We start from the raw sequence: 13,556 nt of genomic DNA, 5'->3' as shown, positions 1-13,556 counted from the left end.
TTGTATGGGGGGCTCCCAACAGCTAATGTCAGAGGGGGGGGGGGGGAAGAGACGGATCCGGCTGCGGGAATTTCACCGTTCAATCCCTTTGCTCAGCGCAGAGATAAGAGGTCTCCACCGTATCTTATAGAAAACACAGGAGAGCTTGGCAGAGCCAAGAGAGTCGGAGAGAGACGTCGGCGGTCGCGTGACCAGTCACATGACTAAACGACATCATGGCAGGTCCTTTTAGTCCACCGCGAGCTGCTGGCAAGCCAAGAAGAAACACTAAGGACACCGGGGGCCATCAGAAGGTAAGTATAATATTTATTTTTTACCATTCTTTTACGGTCACACTATATAAATCCATGCCGGTTGCATGGATAGATAGAGATAGAGATATATATATATATATATATATATATATATATATATATATATATATATATCTCTCTATCTATCTATCTATAGTGTGACCAAGTTGTCAAGCACTTTCCAAGTGATGCTTAAATCGCTTGGAAAGCGCTTGACAACTCGCATGCGGAAATGTTTCACTTAAGCTTGTCCCTGGCAGGAAAATCGCATGTACAATCCGCATGCGTTTTTTCTGCCAGGGAGATGCAGAAACGCTCAGGAAAAATCCGGAGCATTTGTGCATCGTGGGCACATAGCCCAAAAGGGTTTTCCCTATTATATAAATTTATGATAGATATATATACTACGATGGGGGCAGGCTTTGCAGCATTGAGAATCTCACACCCACCCCCCATGTGTTCACCCACCTAACCACTCTCTCTTTCCCCCATGTGCTAACTTCTCCCGTCTGTACTCTCTTCTTTGACCCGTCTACCCCATGTGCTCTCCCTCTTGTCTGCTCTCTCTTTCTCCACCCCTGTGCTTTCTTCTTCCCTCATGTGTTTTCTTGTTTGAGCTGTTTCCCCGCGCAGTAAATCAGACCACCACCATCTTTGTGCAGGCACATAGCGTCGATCACATTAAAACTGCGCATGTGCTCCTCCTGTACAAATATGGCGGTGGTCAGTGAATCATTCGGCTGATCCCGGCGGTGGCGTGTTCCGCTGGTGGTACCGCGCAAGAGGCTGGTACCACTAGCAGTTTCCATATTGAGACACCCAGCACTTGGGTGTCCCAATATGGCGGTCGACGAACTTTATATAAAATACACATGTCTCATAGCTTACTCTTCCAGTGAGGGAAGTCACATGACCACTGCAGCCAATCACCCTTCCAGTCAGGACAGAAATGTGAAGGCTGCAAGTGATCAGTGGCCGTTGATCGGTTGCAGCAGACATGTGATGTCCAAGGTCAGAACAAAAATCTAGGCGACCGGTAGGGACACAGGCAATGTGCATCTAGTAGAGAGGCCGTAGACAATGTTTTTATTTAAGTATTTTAGTACCCCCTCCCCACCCACAAGAAAAAATAAATAATAATAATATGGACAACCCTTCAAAAGTGACATTAAACCTAAAGTCATAAAGTTAAGGTACAGAAAGAGCTGGTAACATCAGTTACACTTTATTTTACAGCTTCAAAAAGTTCTAAAGTCTGGAAATATGTGATATATATATATATATACACACACACACACACACACACACACACATACATACATACATATATATATATATATATATATATATATATATATATATATATATATATATAATGGGAACAGACATGTCTTTTCTAGATGCCCTGTCTATATCTCACACAGTAACTAGATGGCCAGGCTTCCTCAGGACAAAATTGTTTCTTACAGTTAACAAGGTCAAAATAATTTTAATGTCAAAGAGACTTTAGAATCAAGCGAGTCCATCGTAACAATTACCTAGAAAATAAACGAGAGCCCCTCATGTACTCACCCATTGTAGTGCGCTTTCATTTTAATAAAGTCCTTCGATAAATCCATTTTTGACCCCATTCTGCTCGGCATTATATTAAGAAACTCCAGCTTTATGGTGTCGGACGGTGTACGGCGTGAACACTTGTGATAAGCAGTCACAGAGGTAGTGATCCAACCAGACTGGGCTTCTACACAGGGAACAAACAATGAATCACTATTTGCATTCCAGTACCATTATAACAGTGACAGGTTTAGCGACACTTATCAAGATGGAAGGGTTTTTTCGCAGGCTATATTTATCTTTTAGGGGTCTGTTTACATTAGCCATCTTGTGGCACTAAAAGACCGCCGATCGGCAACTTGCCCATTACTGAACACATGCAAACAAAATTCAGCTTATCTTCCAGCACGGATACAATGTATAGAATCCACAACGAACATTTACAAATAAAGTACACAAACATATGAGGACAGAAGCAAGAAGACTCATTCATGTGCACAGCTCCTCTTACGATCTCGACGGCATTCATTCAAGATCCACCTCGTATAACCTCCCGTGTTCCTATTGTTGAGGTCCTGCATTTATCATTAGGTTGGATAGATCATAATTCTTCCAGCTAGGGGTAGAGCTTGAGGCCAGAAAGAGCACAAAGTGACTCCGACTGCTCCTTTAAAATCAATGGCGTCGTCAGCGGATACGCCTGAATCTTGTCACTATAAGGGCTTGTTCACACGCTGCGTTTCTGCAGCAGGGGAAAAAAAAAATGCAGCGTTTGATACTGCCTAATTCAATACTATGGGTCTATAGAAGACTTAGTGTGAATGCGTAACCCATGGTCAGTGAGGGAGCTAGATTGTTAAATGGAGAGTGCCTGCACAGAATGACTGTTCAAACCAAGCACAGGCGCTCGGTGCAGCCAAACAGATCAGAGCACCTTCCCACCTACTTGTTTCCCCTCTAGCTCTATTAAGCCAGAGTTGTCATATAAAATACAGGGGAGTGGAGATAAGAGAGTAGGTGGGAAGGTGCACTAAAATATTTGACCACGTCATGGTGCACCGAGCGCCTGCACTCTGTATGAACAGTCATTCTGTGTTGACAGACTCCCTTTAACACGCACAATTCCGCATCTCCTTAGGAGAGACCCCGTGAGCAGAGAATTGCATTGTCCCCCTTATCCTATTGATATTTTGGGTTCATGAATCTGCATGAGGAAAGAAAAAGGATTGTAAATTAAAGATGCAGTTTGTAAAACCATCGTCAGGGTGTGTTCACATGCAGCACATTCGTGGCAAAAGTTCCATTCATTTGAATTGAGCTTGCAGTAGCAACTACAGTAACATGTATGTTATTGATTTTTCAGCCAGAGAAACTTTTTGCAATGAATTTTCAATCTGTGAATACAAACTTCACTGATTCACAATTTACAACCCACAGGGCCCCATCCTTTACAAACAGAACTGATACACTATTAGGCTGTGTGCCCACGATGCGTTTTTCAAGCGTTTTTGCTGCGGAATTTTTTGCAGCGTAAACGCTTGGGAAACGCATGGTAAGCCTCCTGCCATGGTCCCCTATGCAATTCCGCATTTTCAATGCCCATGCTGCGGATTTTTCCGCAGCGTTTATGCTGCGCTCAAAAATCCGCAGCATGTCCATTAATTTTACGGAAGTGCTGCGTTTTCGCCGCCATTGACTTGCATTAGAACGCGCCAATTCCGCAAGACTGCATCTGTACTTGTGTAATTGGTGCGTTCTAATGTGCGGATGGTACCCGAGTGTGGAGAAGAGAAGACTCTGCTCCACACCCAGGTACCATAAAAACTGTAAAAAAAAAGGAATAAAATAAAAAATTAAAGATTATATTCACCTTCTGACGGCCCCCGGTCTCCTTCCCTGTGCTTGCCAGCAGACTGAAGGACCTGCGGTGACGTCACAGTCATGTGACGGCAGGTCTTTCAGTGCAGTGTCCCGCGATCAGCTGGCAGGCAGGAAGGAGCGCAGCAACACACGCCGGGCCATCGGAAGGCAAGTATAGGTTTATTTTTTACCATTCTAAAGGTCACACTATATAAATCCATGCTGTTTGCACAGATTTAGGCTGTGTGCCCACGTAGCATTTTTCAAGCGTATATGCTGCGGAATTTCCGCAGCGTAAACGCTTGAAAAACGCATGTAGATCCGCACCCCATGGTCCCCAATGGCATTCCGCAATGTCAATGCCCATGCTGCGGATTTTTCCGCAGCGTATATGCTGCAGTCAAAAATCCGCAGCATGTTCATTAATTTTGCGGAAGCGCAGCGGAATCAATGTGCGGATGGTACCCAAGTCTGGAGGAGAGGAGACTCTCATCCAGACCTGGGTACCAAAGAACCTGTAAAAAAAAGAATAAAATAAAGTTTATACTTATCTTCTGATGTTTTCCCTCCGTCGCGCTGTTGTCTGAAGGACCTGCCACGTCATTGAGTCATGTGACCCACCACATGACTCAATGACGTCACCGCAGGTCCTGCACACAACAGCGTGAGCCGCTCAAGACTCCGGACGGGGCAGAGGATGCATCAGAAGGTGAGTATAAAGTTTATTTTTTTATTTTTTACCATTCTGAACAAGTTGTCAAGCACTTTTCCAAGTGATGCTTGGAGAAGTGCTTGATAACCCGCATGCGGAAATGCATGCAAAGACGCCTCACAAACGCTTCTACCTGGCGGGAAAACCGCATGTAATATCCGCATGCGATTTTCCCGCCAGGGAGAAGCGTAAAAAATATGCTTCAGGTCCGCAACGTGGGCACATAGCCTTATATAGTGTGACCTAGTTGTCAAGCACTTTCAAAGTGATGCTAAAAATCGCTTTGAAAGCTCTTGTCAATCCGCATGCGGAAACGCATGTGAATCCGCATGTATTACGCATGTACAATCCGCATGCGTTTTTTCTGCCAGGGAGATGCAGAAATGCTGCAGAAATTTTCTGCTTCATTTCTGCATCATGGGCACATTGCCAAAGATTATGTGACATTAAGGCTAAGTTCCCAAAAGCTCCAAGTTTGACACTTGCACTTTGGCTGCGTGCCCACGTTGCGGATTACAAGCGTTTTTGATGCGGAATTTCCGCAGCGGAAACGCTTGTAAAACGCTTGGTAATCCGCCCCCCATGGTCCCCAAGGGGATTCCGCAAGTTCTATGCCCACGCTGCGGATTTTTCCGCAGCGTTTATGCTGCGTTCAAAAATCCGCAGCATGTTCATTAATTTTGCGTTTCCGCAAGCGGAATTGCCTTTTGCAATGCATTAAAAAACGCAAGGCAATTCCGCATGTGGAAATCGCGCGATAAACGAGTACGGAATTCCGCATGCGTTTTTACTTGCAGAAATTTTCTGCTTCATTTCAGCAACGTGGGCACATAGCCTAAAAATTGGCTACTACTAAAAAGGGCACAGGACAAATTACAGAGGACAATTACATAGGAAATTGTTAAAGTAACATGAAAATACAGTAGTATGCAACTATAATAATTTCACAGTGGGATAACTTGCAAACGCTACAGAAGTTTTAAACATGCATGAAAAACTTGGTTATGCTTTAACTATTTTTTAAAGTTCATATCACGTTTTAGCTGCACATCAGGGTTTCTATTTATTCATATCCGCCGACGAGGATATAGACTTTTACTGAAGCAGAAGTCACTTTGGGCTCGGTCTGACTTTATTTTTGGTAGTGTCCACCTTTTTGATGTGGGCACAAAAGTGAGGTTGACAAGTCTTTGTGCCCACCTCAAAATGGGGGACACTGACAAAAATAAAGTCAGACCGAGCACAAAGTTACTACGTCTGCTTCATTAAAGTCACTAACCCCATCGGTGGTTACGCCTGAATCTAGTTTTTCAGATGGAATTCCCGACGGAGCCATCGATTTGTGACTAAATAAGATATGAACCCAGCCTAAGTTTCCCTTTAACCAATTTATTTTATGGTTATCTGATCCCACTCACTTCTGCATCAATGGTTTTTCAGTGCTGATAACGATACGACCCCACACAGCTGCACAATCAGCAGGCATCGTGTATATATTATTTCTTTTTGTTATCGTATCTTGCCCATTTTATAGTCTATGACAGTGCCGCCATACACAGCAGAATTCAGATTTTTGCAATTAGGCTGGTCTAAGTTCAGTAGAAAGTACTGTATAAATGTGAACCAAGCCTTAGGCTCTGTTCACATGTCAAAACAGCAAAGGTGGCGTTTGCCAGGTCAAAGGAGGCGCCCATCGGACCCAGAAGCGCAATTTGCTTGCAGCACGAATGAGAAACTTTAAAAAAATTTAAAAAAATGTAAATGGTTCTAGTAGCTATCTGTCTCCTGGTGTCAGATCAAAAAGTTCTGCAGATTATGTTTTTAGAGCCAGCTAAAATAAAAAAATCTATAGAAGACGGAAAGAAGGCAAAACTGGAGACATTTTATGACATTCCCGTTTCCATTCAAATGAATGGGTCCTGTACTGCAACGTTTTATTTCTGCTTTTATGGTTTAAAAACTGGAAATAACTACTGGACAAGTGAACAGAGTCTTAAAATGGAGACATAAGATACAAAGAAGATACATTATGCATTACACTGGCTTGATAATAAGTAGCAAAAATAATGATTTTATCAAATCAACTTCACTGTGCTATCACTGGGTATCAATTGAGCTAAATGGACAGTAACTTAATCACTGTATATACACATATATATCACACACAATTACAGACAAATATATATATACTTTTGTAGCTTCTGAAACTTACTTGCTTCGAGTTCCGAAACAAGTAAGTTTCGGAAGCTACAAAAGTGCGCTCTACATAATAAGGACTAACTCAAATTACCCATGTCTATTTACACGATAAACAAAGTTGTCATAATTAATAAATTAGCAAACGGAATTACAGAAAACAAAAATAAAATTTATAAGATTACAGAGACGTTCGCCAATAAAAAAAAATAAATAAAAAAAAAAAATCGCCCGGGCAGATGCATTATTGTACGATGGAAATCCCTTAATAAAACTTCATATTTCTGGAACCACTTCCAATTTAAAAAAAAGCTAATTACATTTCTTGATTCTCCGCATTTAAGTATGTATTTCATAAGCCGGTTGATTCTGTGTTGTAGCATTAAGTTTTGAGTTCATCAGAAAAGAACAGATTAGTAGAAGCCAGAGTAAATCGGACTCACCTCAACATTAAATGGTTGTCCACTACTTTTAATATTTGGCCATTCTTTTTTTTTTAATGTTGAAAATAAGTATCTTTGTAAATACTTAGCTTTGCTCTTACTGCCTGTGAGCGGGGCTACCCTTGGCCGCTCACAGGCATCACTTGACCCGCCGCTGATGTCACGACATTTGAGCCCAGCACCCACCGTGGAACTCAGAAGTAACTCACCCCCGGCTGCAGCCGAAACTTGACGTGACAAGGTATTTATAAAGATACTTATTTTCAACATAAAAATAGAATGGCCAAATATTAATAGTAGTGGACAACCCCTTTAAGCTCTTTATGTAGTAAGACACACACACACACACACTTTATATACATATAATACACGACACACTCACTGTATATACACACTTATATTCACTGTACATACATACATACACAGACAGGGCTCAGTGGTTAGCATGGTGGCTCAGTGGTTGGCACTGTTTTGCAGCACTGGGGTCCTGGGATTAAATACCACCAAGTTCAACTGTATGTTCTTCCCGTGTTTGCGTGGGTTTCCTCCGGTTTCCTCCAACACTCCAAAGACATACTGATAGGGAACGTAGATTGTGAGTCCCAATGGGGACAGTGATCATAGTGTCTGTAAAGCGCTGAGGAATTAATGACGCTATATAAGTGAGTATAATAAATATATAATCACTGTATGTATATCACACACACACACACTATTTACACTGTACATGCATACACATACATATAACATATCACACACAGTATATACACATATATAATACAATATCTATACACACATTATTTACACTGTACATACATATCACACATACAAATAGTATATATTATACACACATGCTATATACAGTACACATACAACATACATATCACGCACTGTATATACACATACGAATAATGCACTGTATATACATACATATCACACACAGTATATACACACACACACACCTTACTGTATACTCACTGTACACAGTATATACACACCCGTTACTGTATATACACTATACATATCACACAGTAAATACAAATCCCTTACTGTATACTCACACACACTGTATATACACTACACATATCACACACAGTATATACACACCCCTTACTGTATACTCACACACTGTATATACACTATACATATCACACACAGTATATACACACCCCTTACTGTATACTCACACACTGTATATACACTACACATATCACACACCGTATATACACACCCCTTACTGTATACTCACACACTGTATATACACTATACATATCACACACAGTATATGCACACCCCTTACTGTATACTCACACACACTGTATATACACTGCACATATCACACACAGTATATACACACCCCTTACTGTATACTCACACACTGTATATACACTACACATATCACACACCGTATATACACACCCCTTACTGTATACTCACACACTGTATATACACTATACATATCACACACCATATATACACACCCCTTACTGTATACTCACACACTGTATATACACTATACATATCACACACAGTATATGCACACCCCCCTTATTGTATACTCACACACACTGTATATACAATATACATACATAACACACAGTATATACACACCCCTTACTGTATATACACTGCACATATCACACACCGTATATACACACCCCTTACTGTATACTCACACACTGTATATACACTACACATATCACACACCCCTTACTGTATACTCACACACTGTATATACACTACACATCACACACCGTATATACACACCCCTTACTGTATACTCACACACTGTATATACACTACACATATCACACACCGTATATACACACCCCTTACTGTATACTCACACACTGTATATACACTACACATATCACACACAGTATATACACACCCCTTACTGTACTCACACACTGTATATACACTACACATATCACACACCGTATATACACACCCCTTACTGTACTCACACTACACATATCACACACCATATATACACACCCCTTACTGTATACTCACACACTGTATATACACTATACATACATAACACACAGTATATACACACCCCTTATTGTATACTCACACACTGTATATACACTACACATATCACACACCGTATATACACACCCCTTACAGTATACTCACACACTGTATATACACTACACATATCACACACCGTATATACACACCCCTTACTGTATACACACACCGTATATACACACCCCTTACTGTATACTCACACTGTATATACACTACACATATCACACACCGTATATACACACCCCTTACAGTATACTCACACACTGTATATACACTACACATATCACACACCGTATATACACACCCCTTACTGTATACACACTACACATATCACACACCGTATATACACACCCCTTACTGTATACACACTACACATATCACACACCGTATATACACACCCCTTACTGTATACACACTACACATATCACACACCGTATATACACACCCCTTACTGTATATACACTACACATATCACACACCGTATATACACACCCCTTACTGTATACTCACACTGTATATACACTACACATATCACACAGTATATACACACCCCTTACTGTATACTCACACACTGTATATACACTACACATATCACACACCGTATATACACACCCCTTACAGTATACTCACACACTGTATATACACTATACATATCACACACAGTATATACACACCCCTTACAGTATACTCACACACTGTATATACACTACACATATCACACACAGTATATACACACCCCTTACAGTATACTCACACACTGTATATACACTACACATATCACACACCGTATATACACACCCCTTACTGTATACACACACCCCTTACTGTATACTCACACTGTATATACACTACACATATCACACACCGTATATACACACCCCTTACAGTATACTCACACACTGTATATACACTACACATATCACACACCGTATATACACACCCCTTACTGTATACACACTACACATATCACACACCGTATATACACACCCCTTACTGTATACACACTACACATATCACACACCGTATATACACACCCCTTACTGTATACACACTACACATATCACACCCCTTACTGTATACTCACACTGTATATACACTACACATATCACACACCGTATATACACACCCCTTACTGTATACTCACACACTGTATATACACTACACATATCACACACCGTATATACACACCCCTTACTGTATACTCACACACTGTATATACACTACACATATCACACACCGTATATACACACCCCTTACAGTATACTCACACACTGTATATACACTACACATATCACACACCGTATATACACACCCCTTACAGTATACTCACACTGTATATACACTACACATATCACACACCGTATATACACACCCCTTACAGTATACTCACACACTGTATATACACTACACATATCACACACCGTATATACACACCCCTTACAGTATACTCACACACTGTATATACACTACACATATCACACACCGTATATACACACCCCTTACAGTATACTCACACACTGTATATACACTACACATATCACACACCGTATATACACACCCCTTACAGTATACTCACACACTGTATATACACTACACATATCACACACCGTATATACACACCCCTTACAGTATACTCACACACTGTATATACACTACACATATCACACACCGTATATACACACCCCTTACAGTATACTCACACACTGTATATACACTACACATATCACACACCGTATATACACACCCCTTACAGTATACTCACACACTGTATATACACTACACATATCACACACCGTATATACACACCCCTTACAGTATACTCACACACTGTATATACACTACACATATCACACACCGTATATACACACCCCTTACAGTATACTCACACACTGTATATACACTACACATATCACACACCGTATATACACACCCCTTACAGTATACTCACACACTGTATATACACTACACATATCACACACAGTATATACACACCCCTTACAGTATACTCACACTGTATATACACTACACATATCACACACAGTATATACACACCCCTTACAGTATACTCACACACTGTATATACACACTACACATATCACACACAGTATATACACACCCCTTACAGTATACTCACACACTGTATATACACTACACATATCACACACAGTATATACACACCCCTTACAGTATACTCACACACTGTATATACACTACACATATCACACACAGTATATACACACCCCTTACAGTATACTCACACACTGTATATACACACTACACATATCACACACAGTATATACACACCCCTTACAGTATACTCACACACTGTATATACACTACACATATTACACAGTATATACACACCCCTTACTGTATACTCACACACTGTATATACACTATACATATCACACACAGTATATACACACTCCTTACTGTATACTCACACACTGTATATACACTACACATATCACACACAGTATATACACACCCCTTACAGTATACTCACACACTGTATATACACACTACACATATCACACACAGTATATACACACCCCTTACAGTATACTCACACACTGTATATACACTACACATATCACACAGTATATACACACCCCTTACTGTATACTCACACACTGTATATACACTATACATATCACACACAGTATATACACACTCCTTACTGTATACTCACACACTGTATATACACTACACATATCACACACAGTATATACACACCCCTTACTGTATACTCACACACTGTATATACACTATACATATCACACACAGTATATACACACTCCTTACTGTATACTCACACACTGTATATACACTACACATATCACACAGTATATACACACCCCTTACTGTATACTCACACACTGTATATACACTACACATATCACACACAGTATATACACACCCCTTACTGTATACTCACACACACTGTATATACACCACACATATCACACAGTATATACACACCCCTTACTGTATACACACACTGTATATACACTACACATATCACACACCGTATATACACACCCCTTACAGTATACTCACACACTGTATATACACCACACATATCACACAGTATATACACACCCCTTACTGTATACTCACACACACTGTATATACACTGCACATATCACACACCCCTTACTGTATACTCACACTGTATATACACGACACATATCACACACCCCTTACTGTATACTCACACACTGTATATACACTACACATATCACACACCCCTTACTGTATACTCACACACTGTATATACACACGACACATATCACACACCGTATATACACACCCCTTACAGTATACTCACACACTGTATATACACTACACATATCACACACCGTATATACACACCCCTTACAGTATACTCACACACTGTATATACACCACACATATCACACAGTATATACACACCCCTTACTGTATACTCACACACACTGTATATACACTGCACATATCACACACCCCTTACTGTATACTCACACTGTATATACACGACACATATCACACACCCCTTACTGTATACTCACACACTGTATATACACTACACATATCACACACCCCTTACTGTATACTCACACACTGTATATACACGACACATATCACACAGTATATACACACCCCTTACTGTATACTCGCACACTGTATATACACTACACATATCACACACAGTATATACACACTGTATACACACAGTGGAGCGGCTGGCGGCTCCTGTAATACAGCAGGAGTTATCAGCGCCATGAATAAGAGATGACGATATAAAGTTACCTGCAGTCGGCGGCGGCTACACCCGGGGACCCCGCTCACTGCCGGAGCACACACCCGGGGGAGTGCGGGGAGCAGCCCGGAGCATGGCTGGAGCGGAGGCTGCGGTGCTAGGAGAGGTCAGGGTCATGGGCACCAGGCTCTACCTGAACTTCTTACATTCGGGCTGACGCCCCCTATAGGTGAGAGGCGGAAGCAGCGCACAAGTACGACACCCTCCTATACACCTGCTGCACCGAGCCGGGCCCTCATACTACAAGTTACCCGCGTCTCCAAAACCCGCTCACACCCGCCCGGAAATAAGTCTGCCGGGCTCCGGAGGAGAACACCCAGTCCGGAGAGCACCGGACTCCCGGAATATGGCGGAATAACTGTGGTGGCAGGTTTAACCAATGGGAGAAAGTTTGGGGACCGGATGGACCAATCACGCTCCACAAAAGGGAATATTCTAACCAATCAATGAGACCGGTCAGGAAATAGGAGCCAATGGGATCAGAGTGTCAAATACCTGGTCAGGGGATTATAAAGTTTAACCAATGGGAGCAGAGCGGATTACACCTGCAGCCAATCAGGAAGGGGAGGGCGTGTGTGCGGGTCAGTAAGTGAGTAAACGAGCAGTAAGTGGAGCTGTCAGCGCTGGAATGTGGAGACTCCGTGCTGACTGCACTGACA

General features: G+C 41.4%; 1 protein-coding gene across 2 annotated transcripts in view; it reads right to left on the bottom strand.

Annotated features, from left to right (window-relative positions):
• Positions 1-13,274, bottom strand: part of PRKCZ (protein kinase C zeta) — a 184,998-nt gene extending 171,724 nt beyond the window's left edge. The window contains exons 1-3 of one of the 2 annotated variants that reach the window (XM_073656892.1): positions 12,888-13,274; positions 7,481-7,695; positions 1,866-2,034 (exon numbers count right to left, since the gene is read on the bottom strand). In XM_073656892.1, the coding sequence (XP_073512993.1) occupies positions 1,866-1,936 (71 nt within the window). In that variant the 5' untranslated portion in view covers positions 1,937-2,034; positions 7,481-7,695; positions 12,888-13,274. The remainder of the gene's footprint in view (positions 1-1,865; positions 2,035-7,480; positions 7,696-12,887) is intronic. The other variant, XM_073656891.1, reaches the window with a different exon arrangement.
• Positions 13,275-13,556: the final 282 nt, after the last annotated feature.

The sequence above is a fragment of the Phyllobates terribilis genome, unplaced genomic scaffold, assembly GCF_046119375.1.
Source record: "Phyllobates terribilis strain yellow unplaced genomic scaffold, ASM4611937v1 Scaffold_12__6_contigs__length_324123572, whole genome shotgun sequence".
NCBI classification, from domain to species: domain Eukaryota; kingdom Metazoa; phylum Chordata; class Amphibia; order Anura; family Dendrobatidae; genus Phyllobates; species Phyllobates terribilis.
Note: the sequence above shows the minus strand (reverse complement) of the source record. Positions and strands in the feature narration are given on the sequence as shown.